Consider the following 20,523-nt stretch of genomic DNA (forward strand, 5'->3'; position numbering starts at 1 on the left):
TGCATGTATATGTGTTGTATGAAAAGTTCATGTCGGGAGAGTGATTAAGGACAAAATGTCTAAAATGATTCCTGGAGGGGAGTGGTTGATCATGAAAACAAGGTTGAGAAATACCGGTCTTACACCGTAGCTACGGGCATTGGCACAAATCGTTTAGCCCTTCCTGTGGTCTAGATTCCTAACTATGAATGGAGTAGTAATTATACCTGCCTCCAGGATGGAAATGGGCAACGGAAATTCAACGCCTGGCAGAGAGAAAGGACTCATCACTTGGCTTTTTCTCACTGACTGCAGTTACCAGTGTCTACCTGAGCAAGACCATCAGTGGCAACACGAGGGGTCACTAAATCATCCATAGTCCTTGTCCCCAGCCCCGGGAGGGAAGAAAAGACTTCAGTCGAGTGCCAGCTGAGCATTTGTGGCTGCTGAAGGTTATGCCTCTCAGCTTGACGGGCCCTTGTTCCTTTGCGTGGACCCAGAGTACTACTTTAAAAAAGGAGGCTTGGCATCATCGGGTGTGTCCTAAGCACATTTTGGGCTTTGTTTTACCATGTGATCATACCTGGGAGTGAGTAAATGATAGAAAAATAGAAGGGCAAAAGGCACCTTTAGAGTCCCATAGTCTGACTTCCCACCAGCCGGGAACCTCCTGGAGCAAAAGGGCCCTGTCCCCTCACAAAGTACCAGAGAGTAAGTATTTTAGGTTTTGCTGACCATCCATCTCTGCGGCAACAGCTCCACTCTGTCCCTGTAGTGCAAAATCAGCCGTGGTAATATGTATGTGAATGGGCATGGCTGTGCTCCAAGAGATCTCTATTCACAGAAATAGGCAGCCGGCAGGATTTGGCTCGAGGGCCAGCTTGCCTGCCGACCCCTCCCTTCTGTAGGGTCCTCTGTGCTCTGCTTGAATGTTCCCAGCGATAGGTTGCTCCCTACCTATAGAAACAGCCTTTCGAACTGCTGAACCCATTCAGGTGTTAGAAAGCCTTGCCTCGGGTTAGCCTGAAATCTGCCCCCTTGTCACATGTGCCCCTGGATCCCTCTTCTGTCTGGGACAGAACGGCTCCCGCTTCTCTTCAGCAGCATTTCAGCCTGCCCCGCGGATAATGACCTGCCTCCCACCCTGTACTTTCTTCTCCAGGCTAGACAACACGGTACCCGCCCTCCCAACAAGTCCCAACCTTCACATGACCGTCACAGGTCCACACCCTCTACATCCTGATCCTTTTCTCCGGGCTTGTTAATGTCCCTTCCTCAGAAAGGACAGGTACTCAAAAGAGTCACCACCAGCCACGCATAGGGCATCTGTAAAGTATGACCCAACGGGAGGTCTGGGGATATTTAAGACTCTGGATTTAGTCTCAAGTGGCTCACAGTCTAGTTGGGGAGACCAAATGACCCCAAGCTAAGGGGGAAGTGGCAGGAGGCCAAGTGGACTATGTGCCACCGACTGCCTCCCCTGTCCCCCCTCCCCCCCCCATACACACATACAGTATGTCATGGGATTCGGTGGAAGAAGAGGCCTCTCTGGGCTGGGTCAGTCAGGGGAACCTTGTGTGGAGAGGGGGGTTCTGGTGGGAAAACATTTCGCCTTCCATAGATGTGCAGACTGGGCGTCTGAAGCCTCCCTAGCTTCTCGGTAGAGGTGGGTGATGGAGGCTATGCCTGGCCTTGGTGACCCTGGTGACCCAGGGCTAGGGAGCCCAGTGGAAGTGTTTTGAGCCTCCAGCTGCTGTGAGGTGACCTGGTGGAGGCTGAATAGCCCTAGAAGCGTCACAGGCTGTGAGCAGTAGAGGAACTTGAAGGGTGATAAGTTGCAGTGTGCTTGTTTTACAGACCAGAGAGAGGAGGCCACCTGCCTAGAGTCATATGGCAGGAGTACAGAGCCCGAACTCACGCTGCAGTCTCCTGCCTCCTAGTCCAGTGCCGTTTCCAAAGGAATGAAGGACAGAAACCAGGCTCCCTGTGATGTTAAGGTTTACCAGGCCGTAGAAAGGGGATGGGGCTTGGGGGCCAGGAAGTGGGACTAGGGTAGTGGCAGTGATCCAGGCATTTCAAGGAGGGTGTGGGCAGAATGATAGCTCGTGATGATTCATGGCTGAATGGGACTTTACAGACCTCATCTGGTCTTGTCTCAATTTATAGGTAAAGCTGCAGGGCCCGGAGAGGAAAGTGAGATGTTTGGTATCATTGAGATAGATGCGGATAGTCATAAACCCAGATCTCCTCACTCCTGGAGCTGTCCTGCAACCCCACACCATTGGTGCTCAAGACCCCCAGTCACCCTGGTCCCCTGTGGCCAGAAACAGCCAGAGCCAAGGGCAGGGACTAGAGATTTGGTGTCTGTGTGCCAGCCGCTGGCCTTGGCACTTTCCATGTTTTTCATTCAGTCTTTGCCAACCACTCACGAGTTAGGTACCATTATTATCCCCATTTTACAGATGAAGGAACTGGGGCACGGAAGGTTAGATAATTGGCTTATCGTCCTGTAATTGTAATTGACAGATAGGGAATTGAAACCTAGGTCATCACATTACCTACCACCCTGGCCTCCCCACCAGGGGCGGAGACAGGGGTGCCCTCCAGCGTACCATCCCCTATCAGGGATTGTCAGCAGATCCCTGCAGCCCTCCCCATGTGTCTTGGGACTCCGTGAAGGGTGAGAGTGAGGGGGACAGCCTGTGTGTGGAGGCCCCCACCTCGGGTCTGAGGACACCTTACTAAATAACAATAGCAAGACTCCTACCGTACTTACTATACCCCAGGCACCGCTCTGGGTGCTTTGTCAACTCATATAATCCTCACACACAGCCTGAGGCCCGTCCTGTCACTGGCCCCCACTGGACAGATGGGGACTGACACGGAGGTAGTACGCACTTGCCTGAGGTCTAGAGCTACTAAGTGGCATCCCTGGGCCCAGAACTGGCTTTCTGGTGCAGTCTTTGCTCTTAACCACTGTGCTGTGCTGCTTCTCGCTAAAGATGCCTCCAGTCCCCAGATGCTAGAGGCAGGACGGAGGCAGGACGGAGGCAGGACGGTAGGTGGTGGGAAGCTGAGGGAGCAGAGGCTCAAGTTTCTCAGTGGGGCCAGGAGAGGGAAGGTGGCTGGCCCTCGGTCACACCGTGGGCCTATGTCACGGCCAGCCTCTGCTTCCCTGTCCCCAACAGCAACGGAAAGAGGGGCTTAACAAAAGGCCCCTGTGTAGAGTCACAGGGCAGAGAAGAGGGAGGCCAGTGTGGCAGAAGCCTAACTCGGCCCCTCCCAGGGCCTAGACAGAGGCTGGCATGAGGGGCTGGGGTCGGAAAGAACTTCGGGCACCTGTTCACTCCAAGAGTGGCTGCTGTGTAAACCCCAGGCGTCTGTAGAGGGGCTGTCCACCGCTGGGCCACAGTGGAGTCAAGGGGAGGAGTCAGGTGCCCCCGTCCCAGGGAGGAGCGTGCGTCTCCCCTCCATTCTCCTCAGGAGACTGTCCTCCCAGCACCCACGTCCTGGGCCCTCTCTGCCAGGCCCATAAGCACACAGTGGCCCAATCGCCAAATATGGCTGTCTGAGCCTTGGATCTCTGCCATCAATGGTTCATGCTTCAAGCGACACCGTCTAAACGACACCTATGAAATATGAACGGATTGAGGTTTTGACACGCAGATAGCCCAGGCACAGTACCGGGGTGATGAGGAGGGGCAGGGGATAATGAGGTCTTGAGGGACCACAGGGACAGCAGCCACACCGGGAGTGGGGGGCGGGGGGGCGCTCTTCTCCGCACATGGGGTCACTGGGGGCCGGTGCTGGATACAGGGCTGAGATGGGGTAGGTGCTCGACAGATTTTCCTAGGGCTTCCTGGGGTTTTGGGGAGAGGCCAAGGGAAAAGGTGGTGTGGGGCTTGCCCAGAGCCCCCGAAGGCCTCACCCTTCCAGCAAGGGGGAGGGTGCAGGAGGTAGGCCTGTGCTCAGGTCTCCAGAGGGAGAAGGGCCGGAAAGAGGCCAGGGTTAGCAGGACACTTCGTCTTTCCTCCCTCTGCCCTTGAGCTGCCCTGAGCCCCCTGCGCAGCACCCCCTGCGCGGGGCTCAGTGTGTTGGAAGCAGCTTCTCTGGCCTCTGCCTTCAGCTCTCACCCTCCTTGGGGTCAACCCCAGCACCCTGTGCTGTCCCTCTGGGCTGGCTCCCCCAGCCCCTGAGCTATGTGGGCAGAGGGAGACATCCAGCTGGGTGAGAGGTGAAGGTCCGTGGCCTTGGGCACCTCTCCCCTCCCTCTCAGGAGGCTCATCCCCGAGTCCTTCCTTCCTGGTCAAGAGACCACACGCTATCCATGAGGTCACAAACACTCGGGCCTCAGTTCCTCCGGGTCTAAAATGAAGGGGTTGGACATGATTTTCTCTGAGGTCTCTTCTAGCCCTGATGCTTAGAGTTTCGTTGTTCCCTGTCTGCCCTCGCCGCCCCCAGGCAGAGCCCCCCCGGGATCAAGGTGTTGCTCTGTGCTGTCAGAAAGCAGCTGGAGGGTCTTGAGCTAATCTGACGAGCTGACGGGAGGGTCTGCGGGAAGGCTTCCAGCCTGGGGATGGACATCTGGTGTCCAGTGTGTTCTGGGCACATTGACCCATTTGAGTTTGGAAAGGCCGGTGGAGGAGAGACAGCTAGGGCGGCAGGAGTGGCCAGTGAAGTCTTGCTAGCTGCTGGGTGAGCAGCTCACTGTGACTCTTAAGTGGAGCTGGTCACTGGGGCCAGGGGCCAGCCCAGTTCCCCAGTGAGAACTGGGTGAACTGGTCGGCCCTGGCCGTCCTCTGGAGCTCCAAGCGAGGGCATGTGAAGATCTTCACAGACCAGAACCCTCCCTGAAGGCCACCTGTGCAAATGAGAAGGACTTGGGTGCCAGGGCCCTCCCCAGACATACCATAGCCGGGCTTGTAGAGGACAGGCTGACTGCAGACCACTGACCTGTGTGTGGGGCATCGGAAATGACTCCTCTGGGGGCTTGGGCAAAGCCAAGGCAACAGCTTCAGGGTCAGCGTCCGTGTTGGGGAGGGGCCGGAGGGACCTCACACCAGCCCTAAAATGGACTTTGTTGTCTAACATGGCAGCGGCCTCTCGGTGGACCTCCGGGCCAGGCAGTGGACGTGGCAATAGAGGGGGTGTTTGGAGATCAGTGGTTGCTCCTCAGAGCTCCCCGTTGGGGCCCACCTGCTCCCCCAGCCCAGGCCAGTTCCAGGCAGAGAGAAGGTCTCTCTCATTGCTTGTCAGAAAGAAGCAGTTCATCTAGATCCCGTCTAAGAAATTGACAGGGTCGATGGTAGCTGCTGATTTCCTGAGCTTACAAAATTGGCCTGGGTGGCAAATGGGGGTTTTCTGTAATCCTTCACTGATGGATTAGATGGTGGGGCAGATCTCGCAGGAGCAAAGGACGACCTTGAGAAAATGTGGATGTCAAAGGAAGAGAGAAATAATCCCCCTTCCTCAAACCGCTGCCAATAAGCCTTCTCGGCACTGGAGGAAGTTGATGGAAAGTTTGCTGCTGCTGCTGCCTCCCGGCTCAGGAGGCTGTAGCATTTGACTGCATGATAAGAAATTGCCAGACACTTTCTAATTACAATTATCATCATCGTAGATGTCTCTCTTAATTACTTTCTTATAATTAGCTGTTGCTTTTTCCTTAGCATTTGTGTACTTTGCAGATTTGCTGACATTTGAGAGCCCCAAAATAGGGACATTTGGGGAGGAGAGCAGAAGGTGGGGGGAACCTGCTACCTTTCAGGCAACCTGATACAATTCGGGGCCCTTGTGGAAAGAAACTGGGGAAAGCCGAAGATGGACGTGACCGGTCACTTCCTGAGCTTATGGGAAAGAGAGTAGGAGTGTGGGTTTAGGGCCAGGGTTTGTGGAGGGTCTCCAAGTGTTAAATCTTGGACAGAATGTTCTTGAAAAGCTAGGGCTTCCATTTCTCAGGCTTGGGTTTCCTTTTAGGAAGGAAAGTGTGCTGGGATGAAGCACACTCCTGTTGGATCCATTTCAGAGTTAATTAAATGACTGGGGTCAGGAGTAGCTTGATTTCCCCCAAAGCCAGTGATGCATTCTGAGCATCCTTGGGCCTCAGGGGATCATTATAAAGTGGTTTATGCTCTTTGACCAGATGGTTGGTTTTCACTGTCTGTTCCTGTTCTTCCTCCCTCTCTCCCGGCCCCCTGCAGCCCTGTGTACGGAAGAGTGTGTGCACGGCCGCTGTGTTTCCCCGGACACCTGCCACTGTGAGCCCGGCTGGGGAGGGCCCGACTGTTCCAGCGGTGAGTCTGGGGCCTTTTGGGGCCAGGAGGGGTCCCTTGGCTCTGGTTTGGGAGGGGCCGTGCCATGTGCGTGCTGAATTCTTTGCATTGGCCTGGGGCAGCCCAGGCGAGTGTGAGCATCAGGGAGGAGGGAAACCTGCAGTTTACCTGATGTCACTTGGGGCAGAAGTCCCCAGGGGCGTGGGGATAATGGTTTGTGGGGTCTGGAGGGGCATTGTGCATCACATTTGTATGGAACTGTGGAGTATTTGTACAACTCTGGCTTGCTGAAACACTTCTAGATATGGTCTTTCAAGGGTTGGTGTGAAATTGAGATGCCACCCAAGCGTGCAGACCCAGGGGGTCAAGGATTGTGGTGAAGGCCTGGTCCTCAGCTTCATTGGTTTAAAGGCCAAGTTCTGTGGGTGCTCACAGAAGCTTGAGGGACTAATTCATGAGACTGGTGGGCACTGGGATACCTCTGTGTCCCCAAAAGTAGGAGGATGAAACTCTTAGGGCGTGGGTCACTGGATTCCTGCATTTCTCTGGGTAGAAAGTTCATATTCTCTGGACAAGGCTTCCTAGAAAGGATGGGGTGAGACAGACACTCTCGGGACAGACCTACAGGGCATCGTCTCTGCTGTGGGACTGGCCACCGAGGGGGTGGGGCACACCCAGCAGCTGCTCTGGGAGTCCTCTGCCAAGACCCCAGCTGAAGACCACTCCTGCTCTTCTGGCTCATTTCCCCTAAATTCTCACAGACGACCCTCTTTCCATTGGCACAGGTTGCAGTCAATGGTTGGTTCACATTATGGTCTTCTATGATTTTCAAACAGGCCTCGATGAGTGTTGAAGCCCAGTTTTCTTCGTGCCTTGAGCTGGGGTAGAGTGTCCTCTTTATTGTGACTTGAGACAATAGCATATCTAAGCAGATCCATTGGGGATCTAACCCCCAGTATTTGCCTGTCTTTGGGACCCACCTCCCCATTCCCCGTCCCATTACAGACAGCTGCAATGGTCATGAAAACTTGAAGAGGGGAAAGGTGGGCCCATGTTGGCCCAATGTGGTGGTCTTTCCCTTTTCCACTGGCTCTGCTGGGCTGGAAACATCTAGTTCTAGTTCTTTTTTCCAAAGGCTTTGACTGGAGCCTCTCTGTCTACCCAGTGCATGAGGATATACTCCACAGCAAGGCTATTAGATGTGGTTTTGTTTTGAGCCTGGGTGGTTATCTTGGCTTGGAGGGGCCAGAATCTGGGGTACTCAGGAGACTCTCTGCAATGCACTGGGCCTCCAGTGACCACAGTGGTCTCCTCCTGCCACCTGTTTCCCTGCTTTGAGGTGGGCCAGGGATTCCTCCAAACAACGGAAAGTAAACCTGAGAGTCTCCTGAGGTAAAGAAATGTGTCCAATTAGTCTTTCTGTGAACAAACAGGAAACATGTTGGCTAAAATGTTCAAGAGCTTCTTTCCGGCTTGTGCTCGTCCACGTTTTGTTTTATGTAACTTTGTTTACCATGAATCTTTGATGAAGAGCTAACGTGGATTAGGTGAACCCTGCTGGGACAGGTCTGCTTGCTGCTGCTGGATTACAATGTCAAGGGCAGCCTGTTGGCGGTTGAAATACAGCCTGAGTCTCAGGAGCCCTGAGTGCATATAAACCACCATCGGCAATCAACCTAAGTGTGTTTGGTGTTTACTATATGCTGGGCACGGGGTGGGCCCTGACAGGTCTTTCAGACATGGTCTGCCTCTCTCAGGGTTTCTGTCTGGTGAAAGAAATGGAAAGAAGGCGGCAGTCGATTTAACAGGACTGGGCAGGTTGGAGGTAACATACAGCGTACCAACATACGATATGGTGTAACATACAGGGAAATGGCCTCGGTAGTTGCCAGTACAAAATTGGACTGCTCAATTTCCCCACCCCCGATTCAGTCATCAGACTTGGTGAGCAACCCATAAGCTGTTTCCTCAATTAAACCCATGTTCGTGGGCTGAAGAGCCACCACCCCCTAAGTCTACTCGAAGGCACGTAGTACTGAGCCCGGAGGAGGCCCCGAAAGATGGGTTCCAACCCTCTGCTGGAACCAGCACTGAAGGACAGGAATTCACAGACTCTGACTTTCAAAGTCACTCAGGGCATTGAATACTTGGATGTCACTAAGGGCCTTCTGACTCCTTCCTGAGTCCCTCCATTAACAAAGAGCTCCCTGCCTCCAGTGAAAGCACATGCTGACTATTGGAAAGTTTCCCCTTCTACTGAGTGGAAACCTGTCTCAAGCTTTCACCAGTCAGTTCTCACTCATGGTAAAGCCCAGGGCAGGGTGATGGATCGCCATGACTCTCCCAGCCATGTCTGGAATTTCTCCCAAGGTGATCAGTGAACAAGGCCACAGACTGTGTATGGGAAGATGTTCTTCAAAAAAGTAGTTGATAATAGGGGGCATCTGGGTGGCTCAGTCGGTTAAGCGTCCGACTTCGGCTCAGGTCATCATCTCATCATGAGTTTGAGCCCCACCTTGGGCTCTGTGCTGGCAGCTCAGAGCCTAGAGCCTGTTTCAGATTCTGTACCTCCCTCTCTCTCTCTGCCCCTTCCTTGCTCAAACTCTTTCTCTCTCTCAAAAATAAATAAACATTAAAGAAATAAGTAGTTGGTAATAGCCACTGGGGCTACATAGAAGAAACCAGAGTTCCCTTCCATGGGTCAGCCCTTTGGGTGTTAGAGATAGCAATCACTTCCTTCCCCAGGTTTTTATTCTCCAAACTCTTTTGTTTCTCCTTACATGGTCTGATCTGCCTTCCCCATCCATTGGCTGTGGCCTTTATTCCTCTTAAACTATCATTCCGGGGTCTGACCACACAACATAGGCTTGCCTGGAAAAAAGAATAATAGAAATAGGTTATTTATTGAATTTTACTATGTACTAGGTATTCTTCTCACTTAATTTTCACAACCCTATGGAAGAGGAATGGTTATGAGCCCTATTTATGGATGAGAAAGTCAAAGCACAGAAAGGCTAAAGAACTTTCCACAGGCTCGCACCTGGTACATGGTGAAACCGGGGCTGTGAAGCAAGCAAAAACCTGAGTCCCAGACTTGAACTCTTAATTTTTATGTTCTTCCTCTGGATCCTGAACCTCTGTTAATACAGCTTAGGGTTGAGATCGGTCTTTGATGAGGAAACAGTGCTGCTCACAGAGGAAAGAAGGATCTGCTTGAAAGATGTGTCCCTGAGATAGTGTTGTGCAGACAGATCAATCCACTGCGGGTCACAAACTGTGACTAGGTGTACTGCAAGCAATTTGCACGTGCTTGCTAGTGTGCCGCTGGATGCCTGTCTGCCTCAGCGTGCCTTGGGGTCTCTGTGGGGCCCGGGCCCCTGCGGATGGGTGTCCTGGTCAGTGCAGTGTGTACCTCTGGAGATTTCTGCATGGGAGCTGCCTGTGTGCATGTCTGTATGTGTGGTACCCTTGCAGGGAAGCTTTGGTTTCTGTTTAATGGAAAGCATCATTCTTGTTTTTCTGATTATAAAATTATACCTGTTCACGTTAAAAAGAAAATCCAGGGCATCTGGGGGGCTCAGTCGGCTAAGTATCTGACTTCAGCTCACGGTTGGTGAGTTCAAGTCCCTCATGGGGTGAGCTCGAGCCCCACTTTGGGTGAGCCTTGCTTCTCTCTCTCCTTGCCCCTCATGGGATTCTCTCTCTCTCTCTCTCTCTCTCTCTCTCTCTCTCTGCCCCTTGCTCACTTGTGCCCTCTTTCTCTCTCAAAAAACACAACAGAGGGGTGCCTGGGTGGCTCAGTTGGTTAAGCATCCGACTTCAGCTCAGGTCATGGTCTTGTGGTTTGTGAGTTCAAGCCCTGCGTCGGGCTCTGTGCTGACAGCTCAGAGCCTGGAGCCTGCTTCAGATTCTGTCTGTCCGTCTGTCTCTCTCTTCCCCCTCCCCCACTCACACTCTGTCTCTCAAAAATAAACATTAAAAAATAAAAAGTAAAATACAATCAATACAATACAGTAAATAAAAAGAAAATCCAAACTGTACCAGAAGCGTACAGAAAGGTTAGACACACACACACCCAGAGACAGACGCCTCCAGCATTGGGTGCTTGCCCTTCCTGTCATCTCTCTACATAGTTGCACGGAGAGCTAGATCTGGATACAACTTTTATGAATGAGATCATGTGTATGTGCTGTTCTGGAACTTGCTTTTTAAATTTAACTTAGGTCATGCACTCATTTCCTTGTCAATAAACATGAGTCTCCCTTTAAATTTTTAATGGGCTTTGTAGAGTTTCTTTCTATGGATTACCAGATGTATGTGACCAGTCTCTCATGGATGGGCATTTAAGTCATTTTGGGGTTTTCACTACTGCAGACCCCACCATCCTCTGTTCAGGATCCTTGGGGCCTGTCGATTTCAGAATTTCAGTTTTTTCAGAGGTTAGGAACACGTATGATGACTATACATATATGACCTATGGCCTCAGTGGTGTCCTGGCAGCACCCTGGGATGAAACATAGTAATATTTCTGAAGGGATATATGACTAATCGCATCTAGTGACACTGAGACAATATATAACCACAAATCATTTCCGTGCACATCTGGCCTCTAAATGAATTTTGGTGCCGAACTTTAAAAACAATTTTCTTTTGGACCTCTTAGGGATTTTTGGATTGTGGGCAAGGGACTGTGGCCCTGTATAAAAAAACGCAACAGTGATTTTTCTGGTGCATTTATCTTTGCCCATTTGTCCCGATTTCTTCTTAGGATAAATTCCTGGAAGTGGCAGGGAGGGTTGTAAAGATCCATCATCCTACTGCCTGCCCTGTCCTGCCCTTTGTGGCTGCCAAGGGATTTATGACTTTGACAGTTGTGAAGGGGACAGATCTATCTAGTACTGGGGTGGGGGTGGGAGGCTTTTTGTTCTTTTCTGGACTTAGAACCCCATAGCCTGATTTCTTTAAGGCCTGGACTGAATTCTCTCTGCTCCATAAAGAAAGCGAGGTGATGCTGATTTGCCTGGGGGGCGGACACGTGAGTTGTTGCGGAGAATTCCAAGGTGTTAGACGGACCGATATGGGGAAATGGAGTGGCTCCATGCTTGGTCATAAACCTCCATCCCCTATAATAATGAAGAGTGAAAGGATGAAATGTCAGTTTACACTGAATAAAGACGAAAGAGCGACTGTTATTAAATTGTACTAATCTCACAAGTGGAGATAAAAGGAAAAAAAAAGTTTTCCTATATTGAATATCTAGCTTTTTAAAGTAATTAGGAATATTAAAGCGCTGACAATGATTGAGATAGAAACATTATTCATAACTTTTATTTCCGCACTGGGCAATGATCCAGTATATTTCATTTATGAGGTTTCGGCTGTAAGGAGAAGGACGTGAGCCAATTCCTAAATTAAATATGCCCTGTTAACTTTTACAAATGATACCCAAGAATCAGCTTGGAGACTTAAGCCTTCATTGTATTATTTAATTATTGTATTTCCCGGGCCCTGCCCCTCTGCCTCCCATCCCGTGATGCTTTGCAGTTCGGGTTCCGGGCTCTAGTGTGGTGTTTTGTTTTCGTTTTTTTTTTTTTTAATTTTTTTTTTTTTAACATTTATTAATTTTTGAGAGACAGAGACAGAGTGCGAGCGGGGGTTGGGGCAGAGAGAGAAGGAGACACAGAATCCAAAGCAGGCTCCAGGCTCTGAGCTGTCAGCACAGAGCCTGACACGGGGCTCGCACTCAAGAGCCGTGAGGTCATGACCTGAGCCGAAGTCGGACGCCCAAACCAACCAGGCACCCTGCTTCCCCCAGAGGGGCGGGGGGGGGGGGTGGCCTGAGAGACCTCTCCATTTCCCCACCATCTCCCCCATCCTTGGATTCCACTGAACTTGTTCCATCCGTGTACGGGGACAGAGTGCAGGACAGTAAAAGCTCGCTACACAACATCTTACTGTCTGATGAGACCTCCCCACCACCCCACACCGGGCGCGAGGCATTACTTCCATGGCCCACCATGCTGGGCCACCACTCGGGAGTACCTTGTTCTCTTGAATGGTGGGTGGGACCCCTGGCTGCCTTGGCTTTCAGTTATCCCTGCAGATTAAAATAAAACAGTTGCCAGTTCGGAAATATGCCCACGCTCCTAAAGTGGCCTGGGACCCTGGAGGGCAGTGCTTTTCAAACTAAGGTATGTGATTACTAGATTTGTGTGCGCATGTGTGATAAGAGATACGTGGCGTGGAATTTACCATTTTAAACCATTTTTAAGCGGACAGGTCTGTGGCATTAAGTGTATTCACATTGTCGAACAGTTGTCATGACTATCCATCTCCGGAACTTTTTCATCTTCCCCTCCTGAAGCTCCATACTCCTTAAACAGTAGCTCCCATTCTCCCTTCCCCTTAGCCATAGCAACCCCATTCTATTTTCTGTCCCTAAGAATTTGACTACTTTGGCACCTTCTATAATATTTGACTTTCTGTGTCTGTCTTACGTCACTTAGCCTCCTATATTCAAGGTTCATCCGTACTGTAGCACGTATCAGAACTTGTTTGCTTTATAAGGCTGAATAATATTCCACTGTCTGTACATACCTCATTCTGTTGATCTGTTCATCAGTGGACCCTTGCGTTGCTTCCACTCTTTGACTATTGTGAATAATGCTGCTAGAAACACGGGTATACAGATAGGTTTTCAAGTTTCCACTTTCGCTTCTTTGGGGCATATAATCCAGAAGTGGATTGCTGGATCATAGGATAAGTCTACGTCTAATTTTTTGAGGAATCATCATACCTTATTCCACAATATCTGTACCATTTCACATTTCCCAGCAATGCCCAATGCCCAAGGGTTCTGCTTCCTCCAAACCCTTGCCAGTGCTTGTTATTTTCAGGATTTTTTTCTTCTTCTAATAACTGCCATCCCAGTGGGTATGAAGTGGTATTTCATTGTGGTTTTGATTTGCATTTCCCTACTGATTAGTGATGTCAAGCATCTTTTCATGTGCTTATTGACTGTGTGTAGATCTTCTTTAGAAAAATGTCTACTCAAGTCCTTTGCCTGTTTTTTAATTGGGCTGTTTGTTGTTGCTGAGTCGTAGGAGTTCTTTATATATTCTGGATATTAATCCCTTATCGAATATATGATTTGAAAACATTTTCTCTCGTTCTGTGAGTTGCCTTTATGCTCTGTTAATTAGGGTCCTTTCATGCACAAAATATTTTGATTTTGATGAAGTCCAGTTTCTTAGTTTTTCTTTTGTTGCCTGTGCTGTTGGTCTCATATTCAAGAAGTCATTGCCAAATCCAATGTCATGAAGTCTTCCTCTGTGTTTTGTCTAAGAGTTTTATCTTGCATTAAGGTCTTTGATCCATTTTAATTAATTTTTGTATATGGTATAAGGCAGAGGTCCAACTTAGGTTTTTTTACATGTGGATATCAAGTTTTCTGAGTATTTTTTTAAAAAGACTTCTGCTAAAGGTTTTTGAAACTATGGAGTGTAATTTTTCACCATGTAATGGTACATTAGTTATCTGATAAGTAATTTAAATGTTGCTCCTTATATCAAAACAAATAAAGATTTATTGTAGAATGAAATGCAGAATTGGCATTCATTAAAAAAAAAAAAAAACAAAAATGTGATTATTTGAGCCTTTGGTGGACATTTTGGAGCTATGCCACCGGGCCTTCCTGGGGGCAGGGCCAGTTTAGAAGTAATGTTTGAAAGCAGTAGAAAGGCAGAAAGACCATAACCAGAATTGGATCTCCCTGTGCTGCTGTGACTATTTGCAAGGATGGTTGAAAGAGAGATCAGGCCCTGAACCCCTTTCTCCACTGTGTTCTTCGGAACTCTGTCTTCCCTCCAGAATTCTGGGCTGTGTGCAGTATGCCCACTGTCTGTATCTGGGCTCCTTGGCTCTGGATCGGCATAAAGGCTCTGGCCCAGCCCCCACTGCCTGGTCCGGGGCGTTCTAGGGCCTCTTCATCTTTCCATAGTGCTCAGTGCTGACCCTCATGGCTCTGAGTCATAGGAATCTCACATTGCTGTTTTCCTGAAGGTCTCTTCACTTACCTTTCACAAAGCCACAAATTCCTGGAATAGAGTATTAGAAAGCATGGTCTGGGATCCCGGAACCGTGTCTGAGATCTCATAATTTAACCTGAAGCCATTGAATCAAGAGCTGGGAGAGACCATAGAAATTGTTGGGTCTACTTCCATTTGAAAGACGGGCAAACTGAGGTCTAGAGAAGGGAAACTGCTTCTGAGGTTACCCAGGGAGGTAGTGGCAGAGCTCCCAGGCCTCCTGTCTCCCACCAGCTGCTCTAGGAGTTCAGGGCTAGAGTTGTCGTAGAGGCACATGGATCTCATCATATGAAACCAAATAGACCAAGTTGTTCTATAGACTTTTGTGCAGATGACCCTAAAGGTTCCAGACCCTCCTGGTTCCTTAGCCCAGGCCTAGAGCACAGATTCATGACCGCCGGTCAGGCCAAGGCACTGAGATTGGGAATTTCCAGAGGGGCCACCCTGCCATCTGCCTGGCTTGAAAAGTCCATCAGGGAAGAGTCCCCATCTCCGGGATCCCTGGGCACACTTCTCGCTGATGAATATGGAGACGTCACAGTCTGGCAGCACAGGGCATGGGGACAGAGCGCAAGTGCACGATGCGGGCCAGGGTTCCTGCCTCTGGGGAGGAGGTGAGGGGGCCCAGAAGGAGATGGGCAGGGCCTGATGGGGGAGTGAGTGGGCGCAGCCCCATAGGTCTGCTGGGAAGGGCCACTGCAGACTGCTGGGAAGGCCCCAAAACTTTGGGGATCCCTCTCAGCGATGGGGTAAGGAGCCCGAGTGGGAACAGTGGGAGAGAAGGAAGCGTGAGGGGCCGCAGGGTCTGTGGAGGAAGGTGAATGGGGATTCCTGCTCCCACCACTCCCAGATGCTGCACATAGACAATCTCATCTCATCCCCCGACAGCTTGGAGAGGTCATGGGTGCTATCTCCATTTTATAAAGAAACCAAAGCTCCAGGAAGAAGAGTAGCTTCTGTTACTCACCCAGCTAACGAGCGGCAGATCCGGGATTACAACCCAGAACTGTGTCCTTCCACAGCTGCACACTGCCTCTAAAGCAACGGAGGTCCTGTGCCACAACACACAGGAAAGCTGGCTTCAGGTCCTACCGCTGCCTGGGCGACCCTAGCTAAGTCCTTCCCTCTCTGTGAGCCTCAGTTTTCTCATCCATAAAACGGGAAGGTTGGTGTGGCTAGTCCACTGTCAAATCCCGTGATGCTCTTTTTCTGGGAAGTCAAAATCGAGCATCTCCTTACCTAATCAAGGGCCCTGGTGACCTTCCCACCGACCTCTGGGGAGGGAGTCTCCTCTCCCCTGCCCCCCCTGTGCACGGCCTTCCTTCGATTCTCTCTCTACATTCTGGGACCTGGAAGAGGAGTGGGGAGGAGGGCAGCCATGGGTGGAGGCAGCCTCATGACTCACATCCTTGCCTCCCCCGGGTGGGGGGGTCCTGTTGAGCCTTGGTCGCCTCATCAGGGAGGGGGCGTGTGGAGGGGCATCATGCCACCAGGGAGGGCTGGTGCTCCCCGGTTGTTTTTTTTTTTTTTTTTTTTTTCCCACTACGCTGAGCTGGCTCTCAAGGTTAAAGCAACTTCAGATGAATCACCACAAAGCAATCACACTTGCTTTTTCTCACGTGCTGCTCTGCCCAGCCCGCGGCCCCTCGCAGAACCGCCTGGGCTGCCTTCTGCCGGCATCTGGTGCGCCTGTGGGCCTCCCCGGGACAGTGGGCTCCGTGTCAGCGCCGCACGCTGGGGCTCAGTCACCGTGACGGGAACAGAAGGGAGAGGCGGATGCGGCAGCAAATGCGTTTTCAAGGTCTGTGCGTAAGAGAAGCTGCTATTCACCCCAGAATTCTAATTTCGAACAAAAAAGAAGTCAGTAGCAAGGGCCACCAGCCCCATCGGCTCAGTGGCTCCTGTCCCTCGAGTTCCACTTAATGCACATTATTGAGCTCCTCTCAGAGGACAGCACTGCCAGGGGTTCAGGGCTAAAGCGGGGTGGGGGGCGGATTTGGGGACGTGGAGGGCATAGCCCCCATCCTCGGGGAGCTTTGAACTACTAGCACAGAGGAAGGGAGTTGGAGGAGTCCAGGGAGAGAGAAGGCCTCTGGCTTTCATGCGTGGGGGCACCTGGATGGCCCAGGAAAGTCACCGTGGGGAGGGTACAGGGAGGAAGGAAACAGGTGTGTGCTGTGCTCTTATTTGTAGATGAAGAAACTGAGGCACAGGGAGGCTAAGTGGTGGCCTGAGGCCCCGCATTTGGTGAATGTCAGAGTTGGGTCTGCCTGGCTTTTTCCACAGGCCACGGGGATAAGAAAGGGGACAACATACACACGTGTGAGGAGCCTGTGGTGGAGGCTGAAAGAGACCTCAACCCAGAAACTGCCCAAGTCCTGGGGGTGGGGGGCGGGGATGGGGGCCGTAGGGGAGGGAAGGCAAGAAGCTGGATTTGCCCTTGGCTGTTGCCTCCCTCCCCCCCAGCCCCTGCCTTCCCCCTTTTAAGACCACCCCCACCCCCCCCAGCCTTGGGTATGTTCTGGAAGCTAGTGAAGAGGTTTGTTATCCCCCTTCCAGAGTTTCTTCCTCTCCTGAGGTGACTTTCAGGAGAAACAGGGAGTGAGAGGGAGCAGATGTGGGTGTGCTGTGCCCTCGTGGAGCCCAGACCGTTGTGGGGGTGAGGATGAGGCTGGGGGGGGGGCAGCCTGTGGAGGCCCCAGAACATGGGACTGAGGACAGCTGGTCTCCCCACCTCATGTCTGCCCCAGGACTGTGTCTTGCTCCTGCGATGACACCCACCAGGAAAGGAGAGGAGACCTAAGGGCCTCCTTCCCAAGTCCAAGGGAGGCTGGCCACGGGGCAGAAGAGGCATGGGGCTTCTGCCCTCCCCCCCCCACCCCACCCCGGTTCCTTGAGGGAGGGCAGCCCCTCAGGGTTTCATCCCCTCCCACACTGTGCCTCTCAGCCCAGAAGAGGTACTGGGACCAATGCCATCCAAGCAGGATGGAGAGTCAGGCAAGGGCACGTGTGGCCTATCCTGAAAGTCAATTTTTGTCTGAGAAATCCAGAAACTGGGTAGCCTGCAGCCTGCGTGAGCCGCGTGTTCAAGGGGGCTGTCACAGAGGGGGGGAGGGAGGCACATTCTGCCAGACTCAGCTCCGGCCATCTGCTCCCTGAGAACAAAATTAATAAATAAGTGACACACAGGGAGGCTCACGAACCGGGGAGAGGGAGGAGGGTGGGAGAGCCCGCGTAGAATGTGACAGAAACAGAACAGAATGACAGCAGCCAAGCCGGTGTCTTCGCGTGGGGCTGGCAGGCAGTGCTGCCGCCGCTCCCTGGCCCCGCCCAGGCATGAAAAGGACACTGTGCCCACCCCCGACACACACACACACACACACACACACACACACACACACACACACACAGACGCGCACACGTAAGCGGACAGCCTCGTTTCCAGGAGGGGTGCGTGGGCTGGGTCTCCATGGGAAACACAGCCCTCTAGGAAGGAATCTCGCACTGCTCCCATCTTGGCCCCACCAGCCTAGAGAACTGTCTGGAACTCTGGCAGGGAAGAGGAGGGGGGAGGTGCGTGCTCTCTGGGGCCGCTCTCTAAGCCCAGCCCGGGGACCCCAAGGACTTTCAGCTCTGCCCCAGTCAGCCCAGACCCGCAGCATGCTGGGCAGCACTGGGGGTGGGAGTCCCATCTCCCTACAGGGTGGGGATTCAACCCTTGTTCTGACATTGAGGAAGCCGAGGTCACTCACCTGCTCCAGAGTGTGTGCTGCCTTCACTCGGGACTGTTTCCACCAGAGTGTGCGGCTGGGGACGAGGTGACATTTGATGCTGAAAGGGAGGGTGGTCTGGACTTTGGTCCCACTTAGACTTCTGTCCTATCAGCACATACTGTACATGCTGTCCTTTGATTAGACATTACTATTCATTATTATCCCCATCTTTCAGAGGAAGAAACTGAGGCTCAGAGAGGTTGAGTACCTGGCTGGAGGACACACAGCCAGTAAGTGGCAGTCAGGATTTGAACTCAGGCTGTCTGTTTCTGGAGACCACACTCAGCATTCTGGTGTAGCCTTCCTTACAGGGCTCCCCGCTTTCCCTCTCCAGCCCGTCTTACACTTGGGAGGTAGGGAGAAGGCTCACATGCAGATTGGGCCATGTCACTTTCCTGCTCCCCTTTGCCCACCAGGAAGTACCCCAGCTCCTCGGCCAGGCCTGTAAGGCTTCTCTGACTCTGATGCCTGCTTAGGTTTTAGCCTCATTTTCCATCACTCTCTCCCCTCCCCCCACCCCCAACTTGCCCGTATCCACTGACCCATTGCTCTTTTGCCTTTAAAGCTCAGCTCAGATGCCATCCCTACTGTGACACTTATTCCCCAGACCTTGACTGTACACACATGCCCACTGTGGCCCATGCCACGCTGGACGATCATTTGCGTGTTTGCTGTCCTCTCAGCTCCCGTCGCCTGAGATCTTCTCCATGGCAGGGCCCGGGTCTGTCTGTCTTGTCTCTGTGACCCCCGGGGCCCTGCACCCTGTGTGCACACGGTGAACATTCAGCACAGTGCTAAGTGGGATCCAGTGGGTTTGCTCTCCCATGTTTTGGTTCCCCTGGATGACGATCTAGGGGTGGTGCTGGGACTAGGGGAGAATGTGGGGCTCTGGGCTGGCAGCTCGGGAGAATTCACAGCCATGTCTCTTGATCTTCCGAAAGTTCTCACCTACCAGTGTCACCCAGGCGCGTGTTCCCAAGGATTGTGATGTGAGGCCAGGAGTCAGGTTGGTCCTTCAGAAGAAGCAGAGGTCACATCCAGCTGGAAAAGTGGAAAAGATGCTGAGAAGGTGTTGGAACCAGAGCTCAAAGAAGGGTGGGGTTTGAAGTTTCAGTAGTCAGGTGTGGAAAGGGAGGGCATTCCAGGCAGACTGACCCACCGAAGCACAGGTACTGAATGGTGAACAGGTCTCTGTGGCTGAAGCAGAGGGCGTCTGGTGTGGAGGAGGCCAGGCCAGGCTGGCTGGTGTGGTGCTCTAACACCAACAGCCCAAGGAGCTTGGCCTTGTTCCGTGGGCCTCGGGGAGCCCCCGACGGTCCACTTTTCATCAACTGAGTCTGTATCGTTTGCTGGTGGGGCAACCTCTGTACTCTTCCTCTTCCCGACCAATCTGTGACCAACCTGTGACCTAGGTATGGGAACAGAGAGCATGCTGGAGCCTCTGGTCTGCCCCTCCAGTCCCGGCTAATCCCCCAGGCTAGCTGGGCCATGCTGTCCTCCCCCTGTCCCTGACTGGAGGCCACTGAAGAACATACGGCAGGCTAACTTGGCATCGTGTGGGGAGCGGATTGGATGGAGGGGAGACCGTCGTGATTAAGAGTTGGTGAAGGGATCTGGGCAGGGGGTGACCCACAGAGGCCAGGTTGGATGTGTTCTGACACCTTTCTGCCTCCGTGGCCAGGCCAGAGAAGGCAGATCTGATGGCCCCCTGGGATGTCCAGGCAGAGCACCTGAAACAGCCTTATTGGCCTCCGGGGTCTCTGACTCCCAGCCTGCCTATCAGGGACAGCCCTGCCCTCCCCTCCCGTCCTCAGACACCAGTGGGGCCCGAGGCAGGCAGCAACTGCCCAACGGTGCTCCAGCAGCAGAGGAAGCAGACGAACTGGGGAATCCATCACCCTCTTAATAAGGAAAGCCCATTTTGGCAGGCTGGGTAATAGGCCTCAAATTGAATAATTAATAAAGTTATAAAAATATGTCTAGTATATGGCCAGAATAATTCAGCCCAATTAGAAGCAATTATTTCTTGCAGTTATGCCACTTGGTATGTTTTACGAACAGCTGCAGCAGATTCCCAGATCTGGCTGCCTGCTTGAGAGGGTCTGTTGACACTGAGTCTTTCCCTGGGGCTCCTTCCAGATGAGGAACATCCGTCCATCCATTAACTGTGTATCCATTTGTCTGTGTATCTGTCCATCGTTCCGTCCAGCTGTTCATCTCTCCATCCATTCATCCATCCATCCATCCATCCATCCATCTACCCATTCCTTCAGTAGATACCTCTTGAGCCCCTTCCTTGTGCCAGACACTGTGCTGAGTCCTGGAAATGTGGAGACAGATAAGCCCCTGCCCCTGCCCAAGGAGCCCCCAGCCCAAGCAAGTGGGCCTTTGAGTAGTGCGAGCTGTCATTCC

At 52.1% G+C, this 20,523-nt stretch overlaps 1 protein-coding gene across 1 annotated transcript in view; it reads left to right on the forward strand.

The window, feature by feature from the left end:
- The window catches only part of MEGF11 (multiple EGF like domains 11), a 230,607-nt gene that overhangs the window by 44,299 nt on the left and 165,785 nt on the right, over positions 1–20,523 (forward strand). The window contains exon 4 of the mRNA XM_042988596.1: positions 6,180–6,272. Within this exon, the coding sequence (XP_042844530.1) occupies positions 6,180–6,272 (93 nt within the window). The remainder of the gene's footprint in view (positions 1–6,179; positions 6,273–20,523) is intronic.

Source organism: Panthera tigris, chromosome B3, assembly GCF_018350195.1.
Source record: "Panthera tigris isolate Pti1 chromosome B3, P.tigris_Pti1_mat1.1, whole genome shotgun sequence".
In the NCBI taxonomy this organism is placed as follows: Eukaryota; Metazoa; Chordata; class Mammalia; order Carnivora; family Felidae; genus Panthera; species Panthera tigris.